This window comes from Idiotropiscis lumnitzeri, chromosome 7, assembly GCF_059441095.1.
Source record: "Idiotropiscis lumnitzeri isolate Australia: NSW breed Sydney's pygmy pipehorse chromosome 7, RoL_Ilum_1.0, whole genome shotgun sequence".
Classification (NCBI taxonomy): domain Eukaryota; kingdom Metazoa; phylum Chordata; class Actinopteri; order Syngnathiformes; family Syngnathidae; genus Idiotropiscis; species Idiotropiscis lumnitzeri.
In genome coordinates this window covers 7,431,301-7,458,433 of record NC_142397.1, presented here as the reverse complement: position 1 = coordinate 7,458,433, position 27,133 = coordinate 7,431,301, and the positions used below count along the sequence as shown (strand labels likewise).

At 41.1% G+C, this 27,133-nt stretch overlaps 1 protein-coding gene across 6 annotated transcripts in view; it reads left to right on the top strand.

Moving 5' to 3' along the window:
• dock10 (dedicator of cytokinesis 10) overlaps positions 1 to 27,133 on the top strand; it is a 60,567-nt gene that overhangs the window by 16,459 nt on the left and 16,975 nt on the right. For 4 of the 6 annotated variants that reach the window (XM_088299895.1, XM_088299893.1, XM_088299892.1 and 1 more), the window contains exons 3-35: positions 10,215 to 10,334; positions 11,515 to 11,604; positions 11,832 to 11,914; positions 13,047 to 13,119; positions 13,368 to 13,517; positions 14,924 to 15,058; positions 15,131 to 15,317; positions 15,545 to 15,630; positions 16,170 to 16,253; positions 16,691 to 16,849; positions 16,957 to 17,178; positions 17,250 to 17,372; positions 17,490 to 17,572; positions 18,209 to 18,331; positions 18,403 to 18,482; positions 18,557 to 18,744; positions 19,460 to 19,525; positions 19,608 to 19,700; positions 19,779 to 19,902; positions 19,982 to 20,103; positions 20,530 to 20,613; positions 20,836 to 20,928; positions 21,114 to 21,232; positions 22,263 to 22,332; positions 23,539 to 23,652; positions 23,731 to 23,802; positions 23,882 to 24,028; positions 24,626 to 24,709; positions 24,809 to 24,905; positions 25,034 to 25,066; positions 25,430 to 25,608; positions 26,791 to 26,907; positions 26,979 to 27,096. In XM_088299895.1, the coding sequence (XP_088156021.1) occupies positions 10,215 to 10,334; positions 11,515 to 11,604; positions 11,832 to 11,914; positions 13,047 to 13,119; positions 13,368 to 13,517; positions 14,924 to 15,058; positions 15,131 to 15,317; positions 15,545 to 15,630; positions 16,170 to 16,253; positions 16,691 to 16,849; positions 16,957 to 17,178; positions 17,250 to 17,372; positions 17,490 to 17,572; positions 18,209 to 18,331; positions 18,403 to 18,482; positions 18,557 to 18,744; positions 19,460 to 19,525; positions 19,608 to 19,700; positions 19,779 to 19,902; positions 19,982 to 20,103; positions 20,530 to 20,613; positions 20,836 to 20,928; positions 21,114 to 21,232; positions 22,263 to 22,332; positions 23,539 to 23,652; positions 23,731 to 23,802; positions 23,882 to 24,028; positions 24,626 to 24,709; positions 24,809 to 24,905; positions 25,034 to 25,066; positions 25,430 to 25,608; positions 26,791 to 26,907; positions 26,979 to 27,096 (3,718 nt within the window). Of the gene's footprint in view, positions 1 to 2,787; positions 3,372 to 6,608; positions 6,789 to 10,214; positions 10,335 to 11,514; positions 11,605 to 11,831; positions 11,915 to 13,046; positions 13,120 to 13,367; positions 13,518 to 14,923; positions 15,059 to 15,130; positions 15,318 to 15,544; positions 15,631 to 16,169; positions 16,254 to 16,690; positions 16,850 to 16,956; positions 17,179 to 17,249; positions 17,373 to 17,489; positions 17,573 to 18,208; positions 18,332 to 18,402; positions 18,483 to 18,556; positions 18,745 to 19,459; positions 19,526 to 19,607; positions 19,701 to 19,778; positions 19,903 to 19,981; positions 20,104 to 20,529; positions 20,614 to 20,835; positions 20,929 to 21,113; positions 21,233 to 22,262; positions 22,333 to 23,538; positions 23,653 to 23,730; positions 23,803 to 23,881; positions 24,029 to 24,625; positions 24,710 to 24,808; positions 24,906 to 25,033; positions 25,067 to 25,429; positions 25,609 to 26,790; positions 26,908 to 26,978; positions 27,097 to 27,133 lie in introns of those variants that run through there. The other 2 variants (XM_088299894.1, XM_088299897.1) reach the window with 2 other exon arrangements.

Here is a 27,133-nt window from a genome sequence, read left to right as displayed (position 1 = left end):
TGGACGTGAACAAAATGTTCAGTTTGATCTCCCGACACAGAAACTGGCCAAGGGGGACCATGCGATTGGGAAACTATAAAGCCGCATTCCCACCATGCAGCACAGCTCATTTCAGCTCACAACAGTACAATTTTTTTTCTGGCTTGTGTTTTCATCTCAGGGTGTGTAGGCGGAGTGATGATAACTTTGTCAGCTATGTAAATACAGCGGATCGTCGCTTTTCTAATATAATAAAATCCAGACTGACCTGGGATTTATTTGTATTTAGAATACGTTTTTCTCACAGAAACTAATAAATGTTGCCATTATTAACCTTTATTTACTGTGCAGGCACTGATTCAAGTAACGTTTTTGACCTTCTATCTGTCAAATAGGATGTATAGTTAGTCAGACTTAATCAAGTTTTTAATCATCACTAACTATTATAAATTAGTGGTGGAGAGTCAAGGCCTTCTCTGCTGACTAACATAATCAAGAAAAAAAGATCATATTCTTCAAATTGATGTCATATTATATCTGATTGTTGTATTTTTAGGTTAGAGTTTTTATCCAATCAGAATTCAGATAGCTTGTGTTGCCAGGCAGATTTGGTATACCAGTAGCACGCACTATTTGTCCGAGGCCTTCAATCGTGTGGGTGTCTCTTCTGTGTGAGTGTTGGAGCTCGTACAGTTGATAGGCACTTGCGGTAGCCAATCAGCTCACGAGTTGATGACAGTAAGGCCTTCTCGCTGGCTTTACATTGAAGGTGATGAACGCGTCTTGTGATTGGATACTCACTCGTCAGGGGGCAGCGCTATGCGAAATCAACACACCTGAAAGTCGTAACTGGCAACCGTTTGAAAATCGAAAATATATTCTTGCTTTTTTAAACCACAATGGCCGAAGGAGGGGAAAAATGTGGATTTAATTGCGAGGCCGTTTTCAAAACTAACCATATTCCAAAAAGTGGCCAGATACTAACACTGATACCACTTTTCCAGCCTGACATGTACCTTCGGGAAGGCGGCGTTGGAACCACATCTCTTCAATTACATTAACGTAAACATCGATGACAACACTTTTAGCCGATTGAGAATTATTATCTTCAAAATGGACGATAAACTCCGCTCGGTCGGTAATGGCAACTACTACCGCTTTGTTGCGATAAATTCTTTGATTTTGATCTCTTTGATTTGATACACATCTTTGATTAAAGCTTTGTGCTGGCGATCATTTGCAAGTCTGTTTACTTTAGTCTCCATGTGGTTGGATGAACGCACGTTGTTGCGGTTATATATAGATTTGTAAAGCATTGTAATAATGAGCGTTCCGCGTTAGTGGTGGGTGGGGTGCCCGGTAGCAACTTGACACAGATCTGTTTGGACTAATTATGACCTAAGAAGATCACCATGGATACCTCAACAGGAAGCAAACAGCTTGAGAATGTTTGTATCTAAATGCCATGTGTTGCTTGATAACCAGCTGCAGAAAACAAAAAAACAAATGATGTGTTATGTACAAATTTGCTTTTAGGTGACCTGATTTGTTTGCGACTGACTCAATGGATTAACTTTTCTCAGTGCAACAAAAAAAATAAAGCAATTAGCATTTATTAAATCAGTCTAGAGTTCCTTTAAATTATATTTTTAAAGTGGATTTTCCCCCTTCATTGACTGCTTCAAATATTATGCGGTAGTTGGATAACATAAAATGCAAATAGAGCTTAAGACACAGGTGTCAAACTCGAGGCCCGGGGGCCAGATCCGGCCCACAGCCTCACTTTACGTGGCCCGCTAAAGGCAAATCATGTGCGTCAACTTCCTGTTTCATTTTCTATTGCCATTTATTTGTTACAAATCCTCCCCTTTTAAAATAAATTGAAAATTTGTTGAATTAACAATTACTTACTTTATATTTTCTCTGGAAATTCTCTTCCCTGTCTGGCATTTTTATATGATATCTTAAACTCTGGCTCTTGCTAGTCCAAAATGGTTTGTACTGTATTTATTTATGTATTGTACTGTCCTGTATTGTACATTTATTTTTTTGTAACCAAATGTATCAAATGTAGGTGAACATTTTTTTTTTCTAAGGCTGGAAATGATTCATTGCATTTCTATTCATTTCAATTGGCAACATTTTGGCTTGCAAAGTGAGTTTAATTACCAAATTAAATTTGTGATTGGAGCTTCTGGTGTATATCAGTTTTCTATTTATATATATATTAAAAAAACTGTCTGGAACCACAGATTTAAATTTAAAAAAAAGCACATTACAAAAAAGACAAGACCAGATCCAATATAGAGAGAGCGAAAATTTAGAGCGCGTATTTTGCAATATTAGACAGCAGGACGGTTCTGTGCATTCTGTCGTCCACATGCTGCACGCTTCGGCTGTAAAGCCGCCCACTCCTTTATTTTCCCTCTTTCTCCTCTGTCGCTCGCCACTCTGCAAGTCTGCAACAAGCTCCCTCGAGCCTCACATTCTGTTCATGTTGCCAGAGCCTTCAGTCTGGAGCACCGTGGGTAAGCTTTATGTCACAGGAAGAAACACACCACTTAGTCAAATCTATGCACCCTTTTTTTTTTTTTTTTTTTTGGAAGAGCTCAATCTGCAGCAAAAAAAAAAGGAAAAAAAAGGGCGTGTTGTCATCACTGCGGCAGCGCCAATGGTTTCTGCAAAAGCACAGTCAGGAGAACTGGAAGGAGTGGTGGGATTGGGAGGGAGAATAATAAAACAGAGTGCAGCAGAATGACAGTGAGGAATACTGATGTTGGTTTTTTTTTGTGTACTGTAGCAGCTGCTTCTGGTCACCTGACGCTTATTGCATTGGGCCATTTGTCTGGCTGAGCTGGGCTGGGCTGGCATGGACTGTGCACGGATGCAGTTAATGTGTGTGTGTGTGAGTGTGAGAGTGAGAAAGGGAGAGAGAGAGAGAGGGGGCAAGATAAGGAGAGACGACGCTAAGGCTGGCCGAGTGTATTCTCAGTCATAGCCGCGGGAAGAACCGGAGAATCCGGAGCTGGGCAGTGGTGGAAGCTCGTAAAGAAAAATGTTGCAGTCAGCTTAGTCGGGTCGGGATGGAGCCGCCGGTACTTGACGAGGTTTGAACAGACCTCAGCACCACTGGCTGGACCAGCGGCTGCAATTGGACTCACTTAGCTGCTCTGTTGACAAGACAGACCAGGGGACACTTGTCCACCTCTTGGTGTTAACATCCAGGGGTTATTATGGGCTGTTCTGCCAGTGTGGTTCTACTTTTACGCTCAGTGGGTGGGGCAGACTGCGGTTACATGTGTTCACGGCTGGACCAAGCGTCAACGGATGCTGCAACACCGACCCTGGAAGGCTATACAAGCGCCAGCTCACCTCTGACCATCATCGTCATGGTAACAAGTGCTGATGCATCTCTTTGTGTTTTTGTGTGGTGTCTTAATTGTTTGGATCAATTTATACCATGTGTAGTCGTCCCTCTCTCGCCATTGTCGCTGTTGTGTATGTGTATGTATATATATATATATATATATTTTTTTTTTTTTAATGTCTCCTCTGTCTGTTGTGGGGCCCCTCACAGCTGAGATGTATAATGGAGAAGACGGAAATGAGGGGGGAGCACAATAGAGGTGGAGTGTGGGGTCATACATTAGGAATTTGGGTTCTGTGGGAAAACTTTCCCCTTCCCAACATATGGAGAGAAGATGATTTAACGGACAGAATGAATAAATAAATGCAGGCAGCAGCAAGTGGGTCTGGTAATCAGTGATTGGATTACATGAAGTTGAATGTTCCAAAACAACTTTCCAGTACAATGCTGCATGTAAGCCATCTGTGAGGTATCGGTATGGAACCGCCCGTGTTGGCTTGATTTTTCTTTTCACCCCAAGCAAGAACCAGGTTTCTGCAAGTCCAGTGGAAAAATGTTCAACATTTGGCACGGGGTGATTTTTTACAGTCATTCCCTCTGTTTCGCCTCTTGTTTCTAACATTCCCACCATAAACCTTTCACATGTCCGTTCCCCTCGCTGGTCTCTATGGTAAACTGGAGTTGATGCTTTTACATCTCAGCTTTTACATTCTGGAATATATCAGAGTATGAGTGGGCCTTTCATGACTGAGATGTACTCGAAGATAACAGAGAACACCTGCTCAGCATTTGCCGCTGCTTCCCAATATGAATTTTTTCTTTTTTTTTTCATGTTAATGCTGTGAAAATTCGACATTCATTAAACAGGAATAGCAAAAAATTAGTAGCTGATACCGGTTGCCTCAATGTTAATAATGGCCAGTAGTTTAAACACGGAAGTCGACCCAAAATATAACTCCAGGCCGGTGTCACACAATTTTGAGCTCATTTTACATTCCTTGCGAAGACTGTGACTTCCACTAACAAGCATGGAGTTTGCAAGAATAAATAAAGATGATTTGATTTTGAATCTGCAACAATATACCAATTACTACTTTCCTATTAGCCAACAGTTTGGCGGCATCCTATGATGTTTTACTGCATGTGAATGGTCTAGTATAAATTTAGTATTTATTTTATTTTATTTTTAGGCCAATGCCAATTTCAATATTTGGTAGAATAAAATTACAACAGAGACAAGACTCATCAAAAATTGACAGATTTTTTTTTTTCTTTCTTTGAGTCTGTTTGGAATGATTGAGTTGAGTGTTGGTATCTTTCTCTTAAGTTGTAACGGTTTAAAGATCATTTTAAGAGGTTGCAGTCCCCTTATTAAATCGGCCAACGGAATAATCGCTTGGGCCCTACTACACATTAGATATTTATTTTTTACAAAAGATGTTAAATATCGTCGGCTAAAAAGACAGGGGTTCCGTCAGTGAGCCCTGGGGAACACCAACTGAAGGAAACACTAATGTTGAAAAAGTAAGGTGCTGTCTCATCATTTTTTTTTTGTAATGATCCAAAGCAGATGGCTCGTGCCTCTTGACTTCCTCTCTCGTCTCCCCATCCATCTCGTGCACTTCCGCTCTCCTGCTCGAGACACCTCTCCTCACACCTCCTTCCCTTCGCAGGGCGGCAATAAATTCGCCTGACAATGTAACAGACCACCAAGAATATACATTTGGTTCCTCTCCAATGTTTCCGTTCTTGGCTGTCTATCTGAATTCTCCGTGTTGATGTCTTGGGCAACATTCAAAACGCTTTCCTTGTCTCCCGGTTACTCAGCGGGGGAATCCCTGAGCTGTAAGCTGGCCAGGAATGGGCTGCATCTGTGCCCTCCTCACAGCTGTACTTGATCAACGGCAACATCAGCCTGCCTCACTCCTGCTAAGTGGGAGGGGGGAGACAACCACGGGAAGCTGCGCAGAGACGTTGAAAGGTTAACGGGGTGAAAGTAAAGAAGTGTTGAAAAGACGAGAAGGAAATCAAAGTAAGACGTTTGAGGAGGATGAGGACAAAACGGAGGAAGAAAAAAAAAAAAGTTAGTTGCAGCATCTGGAATGAGTAGAAGAAGCGATATTCATTTGTCAGGAAGATCATTCAATGTTCCGGATGCAGGCCGTCACACGGGTTCATGTTTATTATATCTTGGAACGTTTAAGATGGATGTCTTCTCCTGGTGGCCTTGCAAGAGATGCAATGTCTTTCTGCTTAGACATATTTTCAACTTCAATGCACACCGCACACCTGCAACGGTGGCATTCGATCGCGGTATCACGCTCGAGTTAAGTGTTGCCGATTAAAGTTTCCCTTAAATTATGATCGTGGCAGAACATGCATACATACGTCTACTGTGCGTTAATTAATTCAATGTGTGGCCGTATACAGTTGAAAATCTGGCCTGGTAGGTGAGTTTCTTCCCGAAAACACTGCTGAATTTTGGTTGTTCATACATTCATACTAACATTAAAACGATTTGAGCTCTCTGTCTCTCCACTGCTCACGATCCGTCTCTCTCTCTCTCTCAGCATCATTGTTGCTCTGTAGCTTTCGTTCTCGCTCGATGTGTCGTGCACATTTTTCTTTATGATTGCTGTATTTTTGTGACCCTGAGTTTTTAGTTGGACTATGGTAATAACATTTTAAGAAATTTAACATAAAATTAGTCAAACCTTTTTTGTTTTTTTTTCCCCCCTAAAAAAATCAAACCGTGACATTTTTTGCCCAACACAAGCTTTGCACCAAAACTACTTTTTGTAACATGTCACCTGTTCTAAGCTATCATCAGAGGTCGTTTCCTCTTAAAGTTGTTCTGCTCTGAGGTTTTATCAGAGGAAGTGCATGTCTGTGTGTGCACAAATACTTTATGACTCTGCCCATTCAATGCTGAACCTATTTATACCCGCGAGAATAATTCTCCTTTTGCAGATCGATTTTTTTTTTATTTAATTTTTTCTCCTTTAGGGCAGACTTGTGTTTAAAACCATACATTTTCACATTGTGGATACGCTTTGTGAACATTTTGATGGGGAAATAATGATTTAATGCGGTGTGTGTCAATCACCTTGGCGGTTGAAATCTCATTTGCAGACAATTTGGAGCTTTGTGCGTGTGTTTGTGTGTGTGCGTGCTTGCATTTGTGTGTGTGCTCGTGTGTGTAAAACAACTTCCTCTCCGTCCACGTGCGTTGACAGATAACGTGGTGCTAGTTCTGCTTGTGATACGGCACATGTGCTGTGGTGTGTTTGTTCAGTTGTGTAGGATAGATATTTGACTTTTTTATTTTTTTAAGTTTTGGTTGTACTATTTAGGCTTTACAATGAGCTTCAGGAGCAAAATCACCTTAAGGAGAAAAATCAAGAGTAAACGCATGAGGTCGGATTTCACCAGATTGAGTATTGTATGTATTTAATAATTTAATAATATATTCTTCACTGTCTGCTTTTTACATGCCGTTGCTTTTGGAATTTCTAGTGTTGTCTGAGAGGGCTGCACTATTTCGGCATCTTTAATGGCTGTGTTGCCTGGCATGGCTCACAAAAAGTATGTCGAGCAAAGCTTCCAAGTCTCTAATTGTCTACTTTTTAAATGTAAAAAGCCTTTATTGTTAAGCCTTGGGCATCTTAAATCTTTGTCAGGGAGTTAACCAAAACATGTGATGAATAATGTCATTTTGGAATAATATTGAATAATAATTAACAATTTCTGCTTTTTTTTTTTTTTTTTAAATAAAATATCACAACTAGTCTGGGCAGGTCCATCAATTTTGTAGACCAGAAGTAGGCCAATCTACTCCTGATTACATGGCAGGATGAAAATGAATGTAATGTTAAAAACTGTAAAGCGCCGATGAATAATAAATAATGAAAATAAAAAATAATGATAGGCTAGACCAGGGGTGGGCAAACTTTTTGATTGGCGGGCCACAATGGGTTCTAAAATGTGTTTTGGTCACCTCACCTCATCAGAGAAAAAAAATAAATAAATAAATTTTAAATGGAAGTGAACAAAAGTATTACAACAATATATGTCTTTGAAAAACCACAGTATTTAGAAAATAAATCATTAACAAGGTTTATTCATTTCATTTTTTTTCCAAGCCCGGCGGGCCGGATTAAAATGTTTAACGGGCCGCATGTGGCCCCCCGGGCCGTAGTTTGCCCATGCCTGGGCTAGACTTAAAAAAAAAAAAAAAGAAATGTGCAGCTAAAAGTGACCTTTTGATTTTTGAGTATTGCTGTCACCTTGAGTGAACTTGCGCTGTTGATTTTCTTGGTGCCTGCAGGCCTGTTTGGACCATTAAGGCGTTGTGTGAAACACTCGCCTCAGCACTGTACACATGTCAAACAAGCTAGACGCTTCTTCTGCTACCTCTAACTTCCTGGCTACAGTTGTCTCCTCCAGCACTGTGCGGTCTTCTGCTTTTTTTTTTTTTTTTTGGTGAATAATTACAGAAGTGATGGTCTGTAATCTTTTGAACACATGTTGAATAACTGTTTTGTCTGACTCACTGAGCATTACACACATCATTACTTCTGTTCTGTAAATATTATTGCGGCAATGTCATCCAATGTGTGTTGTATGTAAACAGCGGATTTGGATAATGACGGACGGAATGACTGTCCTGTTAGAGTTGGCAGTCTCGTCATCAATAAACCATTTTGGATGTAGTATGTGGAATGCTTTGGTAATGAGCTGATAGTTTCCTTTGTCGTACTTTTTGCTCTCCTCCAATCCAAGTCCTGAACTTCTTGACCTAAGTTAGAGGTTTCCGGTTCGCCTAAGCAAGTTAGAGACCCCCAAAGTGCATATGAAACTTGATAAGATGTACTTTTATTTTGGAGTCAGCCAATCCTCCATCAAGCAATTCCAGTTGGTCCAAAATGCTGCTGCTCGCCTCTTGACTGGTATTCGGAAGAGGGAGCACATAACTTTGACTGTGGTGTCCCTTCAATGGCTTACATTTTAGTTTATTTTTAAGATTCTATTATTTGTTTCCAAATCTTCAACCTTACCTCTTTGAGCTCCTCCACCCTTACGCACCTGCCCGGTGCCTCAGGTCTGCGGACCAGACGCTGATTAGAGGTACCGAGGGCTCAGAGGGGATCGAGCCTTTTACTTTTGCGAGTCCCTATCTTTGGAATGAGCTCCCGCTAAACGTTAGGCAATCCCCCTCGCTTCCCATCTTTAAAACTCGTCTTGAAACTCATTTTTATTCTTTGGCTTTTGACTCAGCTTGAGACTTGGTTTTTGGTTTTACGGTTTTTGTGCTTTTTACTGTCCTCATTATTAGCAATCAGTTTTATTACTTATTGTATGACTTACTTTTGCTCCATGTACAGCACTTTAGTGGTTTTGTCACTAAACATTACCAAATACGCGACAATAATTGGTTCATAAACAGTATCAGGGGGAAATAGTTTTGTAATACACTTTAATTTGAAATACAATTTTCTCTGATTAATCGAGAAAATACTTTATGCTAAAAATATCCAAGACACTCCTCCTACATGTGGTGCCACAACCATAATGATACAAATTTATCACAAAGAGTAGTAAGCAAAAACAACCTTATCTTTCTATGGGGACATTTTTTGTCGAGATACAGCACTTGTGGTATTTTTTAACATGTCCCCAGATGTTGTGTCTGGTGGGTGAATGTGAATCTTAAAAAAAAAAAGAATTCATTCTGTGAATATTTGTGTCATTCTCATTTCATGTTTGGACTCACATTTTGCGTCAGAGTGGTTTCTGCACGCGAGTGGAATATGTATTCTTGTACGGCAAGGAAATTCCAACCATACCGTGGGTCGATTAAGTACAACGCAGATACCTTCCTTTGCTTCAGTGTCATCAAGTGCTTTGGGGTGTGCCCCAGCTCGCCTTGAGCGGTAATAGCCACTCGGGTTCTGGCTGCGTGCTGTTTTTAGGTCCTAATGATGTCACGGCACCACACAGGAAATGTTGAGATCATGACTTTTCCCGCAGAACGGTCAGATTTCATCGGGCCTTTGGATAATTGACTGCTTCCGTGTTTAAACCCCACATTGTCACTGAGGCTGCGTTCACATCACTCATTGCAAAAGTTATACAATGCTTGATGACTTTATAATGCAAATTGTGCTGTCTTAAATGGAGACTGCAACAGAGACTTGGGGAAAAAAAAATCTTGACCTTGTGGGTCTCAAGGGTGGAACACAGGGAAGTTAATAGTAACTTTGTGAACCGAGAGGTTGGAACAACACTAATAGTGATATTAATCGGTTATCAAATGTATCGATCAGTATTTCATAATTGATTAGTCGTTTATTCAATTAAAAATGGTCTAAATTCTCGGAATTTTGGTCTGTCAACAGTTAATATTTTCTGATTTTTTTTTTTTTTTTTTTTTTTTTTTTTTAGTTGATTTATTTTTTAAATAAGACATTTTGCAAACTTCTGCATTTGGATCGTTTTTTTTAATTAAGACTTTAATTCCTTACCTAACCATGCTCTTATCTCACAGTATTCATATCAAATAATCTTTCCCCATTGAAATGAATGGCATAGTCATTAATCCGTTCCAGCGCTCTATTATACGTCTTTTGTCCGCGCACCATGGCAACCAGGAGAGGCAGTTACAGACACACAGACACACATCTTGAAGAGTTTTATGACTGAGTGACTCAGTAAACTGCATTATTAGTCATTTCATGCATAAAACAAAAATGTATGTCTGTTGGTTTTTTTTAGTGACTGTCTACATGTGTTGATGGCGCCCGTCTGTTTTTTATTAGCATCAAGGCTGTAAACAGTAAGTTGATCGCACGTCTTTTGTGTTTTGCAGCAAGAGAAGCCCAAGCTGATTGATCCGCTCGATTACGAGGCCGTGACCTCGGAACTGGGAGCGGAGCTCAAGCAAGACCCTCTTCGAGAACTGCTGCTGTTTCCTGACAATGATTTCACAGTAAGTGTATGTGCAAGTGCGCGCGTGAGGTTAATGCGGTTAGAGGAGAAGGGATTATTGACTTTATGTGTAGCTTTCAGAGGATGTGATAGGGAATTCCCTCATAGAATACGCCGGCGTTATGGCAGCCAGCACTCACTTGAAGAGGGCGGAAATATGCTTGATGTCCAATGATGGCGGTAACTTGATAATGGCTGCCATTTTGTGTAACGCGTTAATGTCAAATAATTGGGACAAGATTGTTTTTATTAATATTATTGGTCACTAACCAACAGACACACAACAAACAACTGTGTATTATGGAACATATAAGTAAAATACCGTGAAATATTACAGGATGAGGTTATGTCCGAGGCGAGTTGTGTCAGATATTCGCCAAGTCGCATTATCTGTACGTTGTCGTCTCATAATAAAGGCAGTAGAGATGTTCGCATTTTCATGCTTGAAATACAGTTCATACGTTGAGTTTGTGACCGCTAAAGACGCAAATATGAAAATATATTTTTTTTTTGAAGAAGAAGAAGAAGAAACATTTGGAGTCGCTACACGTGAAGCTGCAACTCATGCAGTAGGTCCTCGCATTTAAAAAAAAATATATTTTAATTATATTATAATTACATGTTAATATTTTAACATTATTATTATTAGTTGGATCAAAAAAGACTTTGTCTATCATATACATAAAAATGTATTTGTTAATTTAAGTGGGATCCAGAAAGACTTATGTTAAGTCAAAAATGCTGCCTTTATTTTATTTTTTCAATAAAAACTTTATCCTTAAATATTACTGACACAATATTTTTGCAATCAAGTATTGTTTTTTTTTTTCATTTTTATGTTAAGCTCGGTGGTTAGAACTGCTTAGAAGTAACTTTTAAAACCCAGTAATCACTAAAGTAACGAAAATACTTTCAAAATCAACCAACCAATAATGTAACAAAGTCACTTTTTTCAACGTAACCGTGGCAACAGTGATGACATTGAGGTCTTCATATGCAAGCAAGCAGTAAATAATTGCACCTTATCAATATTGACTTTACAATAAATCAAATTTGATTGAATTTCTAAATGTCTTCTGCCGGATTCGGCTCATGAATCTGCGAAACATCCCATTTTGTGCATCCTCTTCAAGAAGCTGTTGCCATGGTAATGCATCTCTTCACTGCCCTTCTCCCCGCAGGTATCCACAGTGCCCCAAGAGAGACGCACTCTCAGGTCAGCTGTTCCTGAGGGCGCAGAGCTCCAGGCTGAATGTCTGCTGGTCAGACAGGTCAGATGCACTCTGATACATATGTGTGTGTGCTGCTTTATTATGGGATGGTGGGCTGGGGTGCTCCTTTTATTCCTCATGAATACACTGAAAGGTGCACACTCGGCACCTTTTTTTTTTTTTTTTTTTTGACAAAGTGTATGAGGGAGGATTTGGGTGCATATATTTCAGCTGCATCAGGTTACCGAAATCCAATAATTGTACTTCATCTCCGCCCTCTACACCAGGCCTGCAAGTATTACAACTCGGATCTGAACGTGGTCCAGTTCAAGTATGACGACTACGCTGGAGACTACCGCCTGCTGCCAAGGTAATAACATTGTGAACGTTCACCTGAAATGCCATCGGAGCAGTGGAGGAGAACAAGATGGCGGGTTAGGTGTTGAGTGCAAAAAAAAAAAAAAAAAAGAGAGAAGGACGACAAAGCAATGTTTCATGAGTATGAGGCTGTTGCTTCTAAGATGGGACTGAGCCAAAACAGTCCAGCAATTCAAACCACAGGAATGTCGTCTTTCTATCCCATGGGGTCAGGTTGCCACTGTCAGTTCACATGACCTCTGACCTCACCGGAAGTGGATTTAAAGCAGCATAAGACAGATGTTAATGCTTTTAGTCACTTTGTTGCCAGCCCAAAAGCCGTTATTTGATTTTGGTGGGAATAATGTCAACGCTAATGGGTTTAAAAAACAAAACAAAAAAAAAAACAGTGCATCTCTCTATCTCATGGCCTATCAATTGCACGACAAAGCAACAGGTGGTTGGACTTTCCGAAATAATGCCTAAAGTTTATCTTTAAAAAATACACTGGGACAAGCTCCTCCCCAAAACAGCAAAAGTAATTACATACTTGATGTATGTAAAAGGAAGCAAACAAAAAAAAAAATGATGCATTGCTTGAGGAGTTGTTCATTAAGATCTATTATGGGGTGGAAACAGTTTCCATGCTAGACGAGCATAAAACATAACAAAAAAATAATTGAGAAGCACAGGGCGCAAGTATAGCATTGAGTGAAGCACTCGATATTCCTTGCCCAGCTACAGTTACCGCTAAGTTCCGACTGCAGCGACGTCCATCTGCCAATCGGGAAGCATTCCTGCGTCAGTCCGCAATCACCACAAACGCTGCGACTTCGGCAGTTATTTTCGACCGCTTTTACCACCACGTGACCTTTAGCAAAGCGTCTTTCCGCCAATGCAGTTGTTCGCTGCGAGCCTGCTCGACATTTCATCGTCATACACACGCTCACACACACCCCTACACACACACACACACACACACACGAAGCCAACCAACAGAGCACAGCTTATATATTGTTGACTCCGTTGCAGCCGGAGAGTCACTCAGAGAGGATTAATTGAATAATCTCTTTGCATACTTTTTATCTTCACAATTCCACATCCTCTTCAATATTGTCTCCCCCCCCCGCCCCCCCCCATTCTAGGAAATTATACAAAGCTGAGAAGCTGCCATCCCATTCTTTTGAGATTGACTATGAGGACGTGGACAAGGATGAGGTTGGTAATGGCCTTTTCAGAACAAATGCATTAACGTGCTGGAAACATCCCGGCCTTGTGATGCTCAAACGAGTTTATCCCGAAGCCATCAAGCTGCTCAAATATACTCTCATGGAGAAGCGAGCTCATCATTGTTTACGCATTTGGTTTGACAAATGGCACGGTCGAGGATGTCTCCTTCTCTTCTATTGATCTCCATGACAAGGAGGATATGCTTTATGTGTGGGCGTGTTTGTCTTTTTTTTCAGGACACCACCTCCCTGTCGTCGTCCAAAGGAGGCGGGGGAGGAGGTGGAGGAGGAGGAGGAGGAGGAGGGGGAGGAATCGGTGTCTTTCGGTCGGGCTGGCTCTACAAGGGCAACTTTAACAGCACCGTCAACAATAGCATCACTGTCAGGGTGAGGACAAAGACTCGGCATGCACTTGAAGTTTATGATTTTGTTGTTATGCGGCGTCAAAATGCTCTTGAACTGCTTCAAGATGTAAATTAACAAATATAGAAGTCAAGTGAAATTTATTTATATACCCTTTAATTCCAGAGAGGAAATTTTAAAAAAAGTCTCAGAGGTTCATAAGCACACAGTGGACAAATATTCTGTCTGCATTTTTTTTTTCTTCTTCAGTTACTGGTTCTGCATTCCAGAATGAATCAGTCGAAAGTGATGGATTGTGAAGGCACAGGCAAATACAAAAAGACCGGGAGCTCTCAGTGCATCATATAATCTTGTCAATTAAATAACATCAAAGTCAACAAACGCAATTTAATAACTGGTTTTGGAATGGAGAGAAAATCTTCTATGACTGTGACCGAGTTCTTTATAGAAAGTTTTGCTATGTTAGCCCACTCGCTACTTCCTCATCTCTTAGTCATTCATTGAGACTAAACAATCGGAGCTTGGGGCGGCTCCATTGCATACTTCTCTAAGAGTGTCAATCAAAACTAAGATTAAATGATGGCCGGATGCTCATTTTGGGGCTCGGGGGCAGACAATTTTTTTATGAATAAGCCCGGAGGGTTGAGGCCAGAACAGCAACAAGATCGCGACGGCGGGGACTGACCGGCAAAACAGGGTCAAGTGCCCACTGGTCATTTATTCTCTTCTAAAAAAATGCCATGATTGCAGGCGCCCCGAATTATTATTTGAGAGCGCTGTTGCTTTGTTGTCAGACAAGCTCGGAGCTGGCGGAGTGATTTAGTGTTGTTTTGGCGGAGGACAAAGGAGGTACCCTTAAATGAATGCCGTTGTCGCAGTGTCCCGAGCCTTTGGGACACATGAGAGACGACATACAGTGACACGCTTACTTCCTGGTAGCCCGCCTACGTCAGGATTTCCAAATATGGGCACGCTGTCACGATATCCTCTCACTCTGAGCGAGTGCAGTGTGAGAAAACTGCAACTGAAATTTTTGTAGAGATCGGCCTTTCCAATTCTTCCTAATAAAAATTGTCAAGCAATAACAAGACCTCCTTCGTTTGTTAGCGTGAGCTTTTTAATGTGCACTCAGCAGAGCAAAACACGCTTGGCAAAGACTCCTCATGACTTCCGCTAACAACGCACTCTTGGTCTCTCAGTCGACATCATTTAAGCATACTTCCTTGATACCGATTGCCGATACAAAAATGAGCCAAGAGCCACAATTTGGTGATTTTTTTTATTTATTTTATTTAAAAAAAATATATATTTTTTTTTTTCAGCAGATAGCAAAAATAAAAAATTTCCACAGTATAAATAACGAACCGAATATGATCTGATTTTTAGTCCTTCAGACTGATCGTGTATTTAACTTTCTCACCATTGCACAGTCCTTCAAGAGGAGATATTTCCAGCTGACCCAGCTGACGGACAACTCTTACATCATGAACTTCTACAAAGACGAGAAGATCTCCAAGGAACCCAAAGGCTGCATCTTCCTCGACTCATGTACCGGTGTAGTGCAGGTATGCTCCAAACATTACTAATCGGAGCTATCACGTGACATGTATTTTACTGCCGTAAAATGATCCACATAGAATAACCGCTTGAGGAAGCACGCCTTTGAGCTGAAGATGAACGAGGTCACTTACTTCGTGCTGGCCGCGGAGAGTGAGCAGGACATGGAGGAGTGGATCAGCACCTTAACGCGCATCTTGCAGATCACGCCGCACGACGGGCCGGCTCCGGACCGCAAGAGTCTGGACCTGTCCGACCATCGCCAGGGTGAGAATTCTAAAAAAAAAAAAAATAAATAAAAAATAAAATAAATAAATGCTCATAAATATTACATTGCAGTCGGCATTTGACTGCTTTATAGTCCATGAATGCCAAAATCAGGGTCGTATTTAATCCCGGGTTTGATATATGCATCACTTTTTCCGCTTCGTGCGCTGCTGGAGCTGTTTTACAAAAATTAAAATGCTTCATCGCTGTGTTTGTTATTCCTCCAGATGTGTTTGACATGTCGCTGAGCGACGGCTGTTTGCAGAAGAACGAAGATACGGCGGAAAACGGCATCAATCCCGAGCTGGCTAAGGTTGATTCTTCACCTCTTCTTGTTTCTATTATTTACAAAAAAAAAAAAAGACATTTAAGGAGCTGAAATTGCCACTTGAATTAAAATCTGTGGAGGAATTTTAAAGCTTCCCAGAAATTTAATAACGCATCAAAATGGGAAATTTCGAAAATAGGAATGTAATAATAATCAAATAATTCTGTAAACTGAATTTTAAGTACTATCTATGTTTTTTTTTTTTTTTGCTGCAACGGTTTTATGAATTAAACAATCCCCTCACAATCTTAAGTGAACATTGCACCAATCAGGACAGTAAATGAAGTCATAAAAACATGACAAATAACAGCACTAAAAATCCCCAAATTACCGCTCGCCTCTCACCTAATTGCTACATCCGTGAAGCGATCATAATTGTTTCTATTTTTTCAAAAAAGCTCCCTCTGCAATCTGACGCTCACCGTGCCAATTTTAGAAGCGCCTGTCTATTCTGAGCGTGCACAAGCCATGCGGTTTGGGGTTTTCTGTCATATCATTATCATATGTCGTCTTCTTTTGTGCAGTACATCGCTGAGACGGATGAGGGAATTCGTTTTGCCCGGAGGGAGGAGAGGTTGAATCTCTTCTCGCTTGACCCTGATACTCCAGTATGTATAACTTTACCTGTGCTATGAATGTATTCCAATAGTTCAGTGCTTCTCAATTATTTTCTGTTCCGCCCCCCCCCCCCCAGCAAGAAGAAAACAATTCGCGCACCCCACCCCATCCACTCTCCGCCGCAACTGGGAAAAATAGCATTTGCAAAACAAACCTACACCGTAGAGTTAATAGTCTCTGCGCACAAAAGGCAAATAGAGCACCACTGCTCCCTACTGGAGTGGATGTGCAATTACACTTTATTGTAGTATGGCGGGAAAAAAGCATGTTCCCCAAGGTCACACGCGCCCTGCCTGGGGGGCTGCCCCTCGATTTGAGAAGCACGTGAGACATTTGGAAATTGTGATTGTCAAACTAACGAAATAATGGATTGTAGGTGTACCTAATGTAATGTCCAGTAAGCAATCCGCAATCTTGTCAACCACAGGTCCTGAGGAGCCCACGAGCGGAGCATTCATCGAGTGAAAACTCCACAGTGCGTCCTTTTGAGGAGAAACTCGGCAGAAGGTTCATGGTGACGTGTCGATCACTGAACTTCATGCTGCAGGGCTGCGTCAGTGAGAATGAAACGGGGCCTGTCACAAATGTAAGGACCCGGAGCACTTCAGACATTTACTGTCAGTTATGTAAATAATTTGTTCTTTCTTTTTTTTTTTTTTTTTCAATTTTTGTCTTGCTTTGTGATCCCACCAGATCGAGCCGTTCTTCGTGTCGTTATCATTGTTGGACGTTCGAGATGGCAGGAAGGTTTCCGCCGATTTCCACGTGGACCTCAACCACGAGGCAGTGCGTCAGATGCTCGGCGGAAGTGCTTCTGGAGCTCAGGAGAATGGCGTGTGCCCTCCCGGGGAGAAGAAGTCAGGAGAAAGTCACCCGAGCCTGGACCTGGAGCAGTGGCTGTGCTTTCCCAAACAGGTGTCAACTGGAATGCGGCTCCAACAGGAAGTGTTCACTCCTAAACAGACATTAACGCAATGTCATTGCAGGCGATATTCTCCGTGACCAACCCTCACACGGATATAGTGATGGTGGCCCGAGTAGAGAAGGTGCTGATGGGAAATATTGCTTGCGGGACCGAGTCGTACATCAAAAACACAGACTCCAGCAAGGTAAAGGGTTTTGTTTTTTACTAAAGATTTTGCATCCTAACGTTTTCCAGTCCTCTGGTCCATAGATGTACCTTGTTAATGTTTTATTTTTTGTGTGTTATGTGATCATGCCTACAGATTGTCCAGAAGATTTTAAAATCCAACAAGCAGTTCTGCGGTAAACTTGGAAAATACCGGATGCCATTTGCTTGGTCTGTCAGGTCAGTAGCAGACATAAGCACTTGATATTTGTGAGCACAGTAGTACGTCGTATTCATTGAGCTGTGAGATAACTTTTTCGGTACGAAAACTAATACTGTAGGTGGCCACAAATATCACAAGAAGAAGATGGTGAACAGTTGTTCAAAGAGGCCAAGTACCAAGTTAAAGTTTACGCGTTAAAAAAATAATGAAATGAAAGAAATGACTTCATTTACAGAAGCCAGTTAGCGTAATGCTGGCATGCGATGCCAACAAAAAAATTAGCATTGCTGGAGCAGGTCAAGCTTTCGCGCAACGAATATTTGAAAATGTGGTGCAGCAACGCATATAGACAGACAATATTCTGTATATATAATTAAGCATAACTCGCAGAAATATTTTCTTTACCCTCTGTGAATAAAAACTACAGTGGAGAGGAATTGGGCAGGTCCGCAAATAGTGAAAACTTGCATATACATAAAATTAATTTTAAAATATTGTTCAAACGCTCATACTTATTCAATGTGAGTTTTCCGTGGAAAATGGGGGTCCGGAGAAAAAAATTATTTATTAAAAAATATTCTAGCCATCCATTCAAATATGGGCGCCTGGTTTTATCCCGGCCTCATTTTTACAATCGCTCTCTGTACAAACAGGTCACTTTTCAAGGACAACCAGGGGGCACTGGACCGAGAGTCTCGTTTCTCACCGCTGTTCAAACAGGAGAGCAACAAGATTTCCACCGAAGACTTGATCAAGCTTGTGTCAGAGTACAGAAGGTAAGACGTAACCACCCCAGTTGGGCTTCTCCTAGACGACACAAATTTTTTGAACAACTTCATCCAATCAGGGCTGAGAAGACCAGCAAGCTGCAGACCATTCCCGGGACTCTGGACATCACAGTGGACTATGTCCCCCTGGAGCTTCCAAGTATGCTCGACGACTCAAGACCATTTCCCCCTCTCTTTTTTTTTCATGAGTCGTATTTTTTTGTTTGTTTCTAGACTGCGTCACGTCCTCTTTCATCCCCGTGAAGCCCTTTGAGGATCTCGGCAAACAGCAGCCCACGGTGGAGGTGGAGGAGTTCATCCAGGACACGACCAAGTTCACTCAGCCATACCGCGTCTACAGGAACCACCTCTACGTTTACCCCAAGCATCTCAAATATGACAGCCAGAAGAGCTTCGCTAAGGTAAAGCAGTTGTCATCACTCGAGGCAGCCGTCCGGTCTGGCGTTGTTTTACGTTGTGACTAGGGAAATGTTCTTACTTCTACAAATAAACAGCTGTGAGTTTTTACTGTAAAAGGGATTAACGATTGTAATCATTCAAGATTTCCCAACCTGTCTACTTTCTCGTTGGAATTTTCCATGACTGGCTAATATGCTTTACATCTTACTACTTACTCATTAATTTGGATCCTCGGAATTTGAGAGAGTGCAACAATAGAAATTTTGACCTAAATTTGCAAGGAAATGCGGTCATGTTTTAACGTCCGTCGCTATATTATAAAATAAGACATTATTTTCAGAAAAAATGCTCCAACATACATTATGATTTAGTTCCTGGTTTGGCCTTTAGCATGTCAGAAAAGGGTTTTATTTTGCTTCAACAAAGTTTGCTTTCATGGAGGTCTGCAGAAATTGCAGATTTAATGTGGAGTGGTTGAAATTCTGATGATTTAGACAATTGTGTATGAACAAGTTTTCGATGCATTTATTAATCGATTAGTTGTCGATTTACTATTTTTTTTCACTATGTTGTGCATTAACATAAAATGCACTCACACAGTTTCTTGCGGAACACTTCCTCTGTTTTTCGAGGGAGCATCAGTCTATTTTGTTTGGTCATATCCAGATGTTGTTTATAAGCCCATTATTAACGCGACAGTGCTCTTTTTGTGCTCAGGCTCGTAATCTTGCCGTCTATGTGGAGTTCCGCAGCTCAGACGAAGAGCTCGCCAAACCATTAAAGGTAACACGTTCTCCAAAACAAGTCCACATTTTGTCTTTGTAGTTGAAACGACAGCCGAACGTCATTTTATTTGTCCGTCCAGTGCATTTATGGCAAGCCGGGTGGTCCGGTGTTCACCTCAGCCGCCTGTTCCACCGTCCTGCATCACTCTCAAAACCCTGACTTCTATGATGAGGTAGGCTCATGTCGTTACATGGAAAAAAACGGTCACGTTGTCAGCAAGAACACATCCGTTCCATCCCTGCCAACACAGGTGAAGCTCGAGCTCCCGACCCAACTTCACGAAAAGCACCATTTGCTTTTCTCATTTTACCATGTCACATGTGACATCAACGCTAAGACCAACGCGAAGAGGAAAGAAGCTCTGGAGACTCCCGGTGAGCATCGTTAGCATGTAGCGCTTCAAGGTACCGTCTTGTTATTTTGCTTCAATTTTGTGTTTGTGACTCTTGTCAGTGGGCTACGCTTGGCTACCTCTCCTCAAAGAAGGTCGTCTGTCATCTCAGGAGTTCAACATTTCGGTTTCTAGTAACCTGCCCCCTGGTTACCTGGCCATCAAAGAGGCCAACAACACCAAGGTAAGATGTTGATCTTGATGCATACAGGTGAGCGAAGTGTCCTCCGTTATTTTTTTATTTTATTTTTTTACGATTATGCCAATTTTGTAATCGTTGAGTGTAAAAATCATAATTGAAATCCAATTAATTACACAGCCCTAATATAAGATTATATAAAGAAAATTGTGAAAAATTTTTTGCCTCATTTAAAGCTAAATTCATGTTCCACAAATACAATATTAATCAGAGTACGGCGTTTAGACAAGTAGGGTCACGTAGCACATATTCTTGTAAAGAAAAAATTTGATTTGACTTCTCCTTTTAAGTAATGTCGTTACAGTATCGGAACATTTTTGGGATTCTGAGCCCCAGTAGAGACTTATTATTATAAATCTAAATTGAACTTTGATGATCCCCTTACATCTTCTGCATTTTTTGTCTTGACAGAATGGAGCTGATGTAAAATGGGTCGATGGGGCAAAGGCCATCTTCAAAGTGTCAACTAATGTCGTGTCAACTGTATACACTCAGGTAACATTCGAATATCTCCAAGTGGCGAATGCCATATGCCTGGCTTCATGATTTTTAGAGCCGAACTGAACCACATCTGCTTTGCTAATCGCTTCCTTGTTGTATTACACTTTTGAGTTGGGAATATACTGTACAGTACAAGTTTATAGTTACTTAAAAAGGAATGATTCCAGCTTTTAACTTGGAAGTGATTCTGCTGCGTTTGTCTCGTCTTGGCGCCAGGACCCCCACCTGAATCGCTTCTTCCAACAGTGCCAGAAAAGAGAGCTGGACCTCTCGCTACCTCCTACCTCCAACTTCCTCAACTGCCTGAAGGTTAGAGGGAAAAATTCCTATCCTCATTTATTTATTTAAAAAAAACTGTTCCGCATCTAATCAGAGAAACATTAGCGTGTCAGACTTTTCCTTTCCTCCTCCGAGCGGTTTATGAGCTTTATTTATTTTACCCTCCCTTGCTCTTGTCAACGTCTCCCTCCTTTTTCTTTTCCACCCTCTTCCAGGGTCTCCTCAGTATGGACAGAATCCCAGTGATCATCCGATTTCTGCCGGTGCTTTTCAACCAGCTCTTCAAGGTCCTGACTCAGAATGATAATGATGAGGTCACTACTGCCACCACCAGGTGAACGATGCCACTACGCGCTTTTTATGGCAGCGTTGACAATGAGCTGACAGTCTAAAGTCGAATATACAAATATACAAAAACGTCTCACTCTTGTTGAGACACCTCCCGAAATACTCTGTCCGTGGTCCCCAACCTTTTTTCCGCCGCGGACTGATTCATACAAGTTTATAACTTTTGTGGGGTGAGCTGGCACTTGTTGCTAATGCTAACAGTATTAGCCACTAACGGCGGAGATTTGTATCCTGTCATACAATGGCGGCGTAATTAATTAGCGGTTTGTTAGCGTCCTAAATTAGCTACTGAATAAGATTTCGAGATGGCGTTGTAGCAATTATGTAATGTCAATTAAATCTGCGATAACGCAAGCCGAAAGGTCGAAAACGGAAGTCAAGTTAGCCGTTACGCCACCATGAGGTTCATCTTCAAAGTAAAAGTTAGCTGAGGCTACTGCATTGGCATTAATGACTCAATGTATTGTTTATTAAGCTTTATTTTGAAGTTACCTATTGCGTTGGCGGCGTGTTCTTTGAGTATGTTTGTAGCTTCCTTGACATGTCTGACGTGTCGGGAAAAGAGACAAAAAAAATCTTTTCTCATTAATTAGAGGACTCGCTCACCTTAAGTTGCCAAAATGCCATATTTTTACAAATTTGGCTCAATTATCGGTACGTGTAACCGTCGCTTTAGGTGAAGATTGCACTCTGGTGTTGTTGAACAGGTGCTGCACGCAGATGAACAAGATAGCGCAGATTTTTATTTTCTGCCCACGTGCCCTTGTTGCTAGGCAGAGTTTTATACTCTTCAATCAGAAGAGTCGTATCGGCAGCTGAGAAGAATAGGAACATGTCAGTCTCACACACATATGAAGGCACGTTTTTTGGTTACACCCACAATTTGTATCTACGCACAATTGACTCGATACAATAATTTTTATGTTGACTGATTTTTTTTCTTTGACTATAATTTTTCACCTTGAATAGTCTGTGTTCAATATCAAAGACAAACAGTATTTTATTTTTTTCTCCAGAGTGCTGGTCCACATTGTTTCCAAATGCCACGAGGAAAACCTTGATCACTATCTGCACTCATATATTAAGGTATGTTTCACACTGACCTTTAGCATGTGTGGGATACATTTAATGATCCCTGGGAGCAGGTGTGCCTCGCACGTGGAAATCACTCGATGATTTAATAGCTTTTGTCTTCCACAAGGCTCCGGAATGACTTCACAGACAGTTTGATTTGCAGACGAAAAAAAAAAACACACACGCAGAATAGGGGCTTTATGTGTTTGCATGTGCAGATATTTGCGTGTAGGAGCTGGCAAAAGCACGCCGGCGGCCACACGCCCCGGAAAAGTATGCAAACACGCATGCAGAGAAAGCGGAGGAAGAAGAAGAGAAGCTAATTGAGAGGGATATGGAGCCATCTCAATGAGAAACACAAGGCCTGCTTGTTTTGAGGTGGGAGGTGGGGGTGGGAATCATAAAGAGAATTAGCGCGGCGAGCAAGAGGAACCACAAGAGCCGTTTCATGTCGGCCGCAATGTCGTAAAAATGCTGCGGAACTTGGACGAGCTTGTGGCAGAGACGAATAGCGGGAGGGCTCGCAGCACTAAATGGAAGTGTTGCTGCCGTGGTAACAGATTGGCACGATATTCACTTCTCTGTGTGTGTCCTCTCTGTGAAAAGGAAGGACGGCGAATGGGGTGTAATTCACTGTAACATGAATGGAGTGAGCTGCTATTCATGGGCAAATGCTATACTGTCCTTCAATTATCTTACTGAATGACTTAAGTGTAATAATAGCTCGCATGTGTTTGTTTGTTTTTCACTGGACAAACGCAATAATCACTTAAATGATAGGTGTTAGTTTTGTGGAGTTGATTATTTGTGTCTTGAAGCATGCATCTTTTTTCTGTGCTGCTTGTTCGCATCGGGTCGCGAGTGAGCTGGAGCCTATCCCACATTTGTGATTTGAAATTTGATTTCGATGACTTTGTGACGTCGATTACAATTTTATTCAATATGCAGCTCAAATCCAAACCCAACGCTGTTGTAGGATTAGAACCCGGAGCCTCTCAACTGTGAGGCAGATGTTCCATCCACTCTCATTGATGGTGCTATTGCAGTTCTTCTCAAATAGCGGGGCGGGCCGTGTGAGCCTGGGGAACATGTTTTTTTTTTTCGTTGTACTACATTAAAGTGTAATTGCAGCTCCACTCCAGTAGTTGGCAGTGGCACTCTCCCTGCCCATTGTGCGCAGCGAGAATTAACTCTGTGTGCGTGTGTGTGCGTGTGCAGTATGTGTTCAAATCAGAGGCCCACGGCTTCAGGACGGTGCATGAGGAGTTGGCTAAAGGAATGACCTTTGACCTGCAAAGTAACGAGCAAGCAGCAGTTAGGAACGTCTTGAAGGTTAGTCTCTCACAACTTCATCAAGTGATTCTAAATACCGATGGACATATGGGCTGTTATGATGACATCTCTTTTCAGTTTTCTTGGTTCTTCTTTGAACTCATTGTCAAGTCCATGGCCCAACATTTGGTGGACGGAGACAAGTTAAAGGTAGGCCGGCCGGCGTTCTGATGCCGTCAATATTCCATCAGCGGTCAGTGCCGAGTGATATTCCATCTGTTCACGCCAGCTCCCCAGGCCGCAGCGTTTCCCTTCGTCCTACCAGAGCCGCGTGGAGACTCTGGTGGAAAAAGTGTCGGAACACATCTTCTGGAAGTACAAAGACTTGGCTGAGGAGTCGCGCAGTGCCAACTCAGCCGTGGCAGCTTTTGTCAAGGTGGGGTTTTACTTGGGGCTCATCACAGCTGAGTGACTGTGAAACACACACCAGGCAATCTCAAAGGTTGCCACAAAAGTGACGGTGTGAATGGTTATGTGTCGCTATTCATGCCTGGTGATCAACTGGCAACCAATTCAAAGTCTGAAAATGAAGCAAAATAAAATGGGGAGTGCTTAAAAAAGAACATTTTGAAACTACATTTGTTTAATGTTTAATTTGAGTAAAATTGTCCTTCGTTTTAATGTTTAATTAATTTCGTACATGAGCTTTTGTGATTTATTTTAGTTTTACTGTACAGCTATACAAAAAGGTCGTCGGTTGTTGTTTACATTACGTTACTTTATTACTCAATGCATAGTGATTTTATTTTGATTTTTTTACTCCAGGTATCAATTTTTAAAAAACTAAATCTAATACTAAAACTAGTAAAAACTCAACTAAATCGAAATATAAATCTAATATAAACTTCATAATCTTGCTCTAAAAATAGTTACAATTTAGTAAAATGAAAACTATTAGAACTCTGGCCAGGATAAGAAGTACAAATGCATAATGTACACTCACATGATTGTTTTGTGACTTGCGTCCCTGCAGCGTTGCTTCACCCTGATGGACCGAGGTCTCACCTTCAAATTAATCAGCAACTACATCAACATGATCACTGCAACTGACAGCAAGGTCGACTCGTCAACAGAAACTCATTAAAAAAAAAAAAAACATAAAAAAACAAGAAAGTCCACTTTGTGCCATGAATCCAATCTCTCTTGTGTTCTGCAGATGTTATGCGAGCTGAAGTTTGAGTTCCTGAGAGAGGTGTGCAACCACGAGCACTACATCCCCCTCAACCTGCCCCTGCCCTCCGCTCGCATCTCAGGTGATAGACGGAGCCATTTACCGTTTGTCTTAACACACCCTCACTGACATTTGTCTATGACGGTAACAAGCTGTCTCTCTCTCTTTCCTACCCTGTCACTTCTTTCTTGATGTTTGTGTCCATATCAGACCATGCATCCCCAGAGCCACAAAGCACTCATGGTAAATATGTGCACTCTCGTTTGTGTGTCCAAAACGAATGATTGAAAATACAATTCTGAGACTGAGAAAATGTCGTTTTTTGAAAAAACATGTTAGTCTTTATAATATGTGTAATTAAATTAATTAAAATGCAAAAATAATTAATTAAATACAGAAATAAAGATATAGATTTTTTTTTATACATATAATAATTGGTAATTTAATTAATGAATGACACGTTTATTTATTTAATTCCATATTTAATTAATTAACGAAACGTTTATTTAATTTATGGCAATTTTACCGAAACGTTTCATGGCGTATTTATTGAGTTAATTTTGGCACTACCTCACGGAATGCAAATGTGTGTGTTTTGTATTGCAGCCTCGGTGCCAGAGTACAACCTGACCGGAGAGTTCTGCAGGAAGCACTTTCTCACAGGCTTGTTGTTACGAGAACTGGGGCTCGCCTTGCAGGATGAGCAGGACCTCAGGCACCTGGCTTTGGCCACGCTCAAGACCCTCATGGCCAAACACTCCCTGGATGCTCGCTATGCCACCAAGGTAGAAAAAACTCATCTCATCACATCAATCCCTTTAAACATTAGCTGCTTTATTTACTATTCAAATCCGCTTACCTTCTTATGATGGCACGAGGGCTGGACTAAAATCCACCTCCGGTCGTGATCCCTTTTTATTTTTTTTATCAAATTTGTCATTTAAAAAATGAAAGCAGGCTCAGTGAGGACAGAATAACATTCTTCATTCTTGCTGCACGAGCAACGCTGTGTATTCATGGCACTTTCGCAATGTACGAAATGAAAAGTATTTGGACGGAATTTCGGTGCTAAGGTGAGGTAATATCTACTGTTGTTTAATCAAATGACTACAATAAATTTATTACGGTCTGCTTGAAAGGCGTCAGCATCTAACTCCTACACCAGCGCTGCCAACAGATGCAGCTGAATATAACGCTTTCATTGTTTTCTTCATCGCCGTCAAATCCGGTCTCAGGGCTTGTTCTTGAATTTCTCGTTTCTCAGTTGTCTGGAATGCACTGAATAGCTGAACATGGCTCATCATTTAACCTAAATGTAGTGCAACTAAATGAAACCCAATCCAGACATCTGTTGCCGTTACAAATTGGAGCACAGGAGAGTAGACAATTGCTCTGCTGTTTGTAATTATGGTTGGCATCTTTTTTTTGGAACTCAGGTCATCCTGTACTGTGCATGAGTTTTAAGTCTGCAATAGTTTTTTTTTTTTTGAGCAGTTTTCACAATATGACTCATAAAATATATGAACAGTACAGTTGCCGGTTTACATAAATGATTACACAGGTCTGGTGAATGAAAGAACAACCCGTTCGGTTTCATCACATTCTTTTTGGTAACAATTTGGATAAAGATGTATTATGTTTTTTTCTTTTCTTATGTGACTCAAAATGCACTAACAAAATATTGAACAGTCAAAATTATTTATTAATTTTATTTTTTTTTTGTTCCAAAAAGTCACTCTTTGTACTAAGGACAAAATATAGATGTTAAAATAAAAACACATTTTAGTCATAAAATTAGTTATTCATTTTTGGGGGAAAAAATGACAAAAAAAAAAAAAACTAACCAAATCGAAAATCACATCAAATCGGAGCTTGAGTGAATCGTTACATCCCGAGCTACTAAGACACTGTATGTGTGTTTTTTTATTTTTATGTATTTATTAATTTTTTTTTATGATTATTTCCAGGAGAAGCAGGCAAGAATCGCATCTCTTTACCTGCCTCTGTATGGTCTGATCCTGGACAACATGCCTCGCTTTTTCCTCAGGGACCTTTTCCCCATTTACTTGACCGCTAGTGATCAGGTAAATTACACAGAACAACACGCTTGTATGACTACAAAGCTGTAAGCTGAGGTTCACCGACTAACTCGCAGGGCTCTCGAGACGACCTCAGCGTCGGGGGTGGCGTGGCCGGAGGGACTCTCCCTGTTACTCGCCACGGCAACTCGGTAGATGCTTCCTTCTCCAAAGAGGTGCTCAACTCCATTACAGGTAGTGTGTGCTACAGCATTTTCCCGGAAGTATAAAC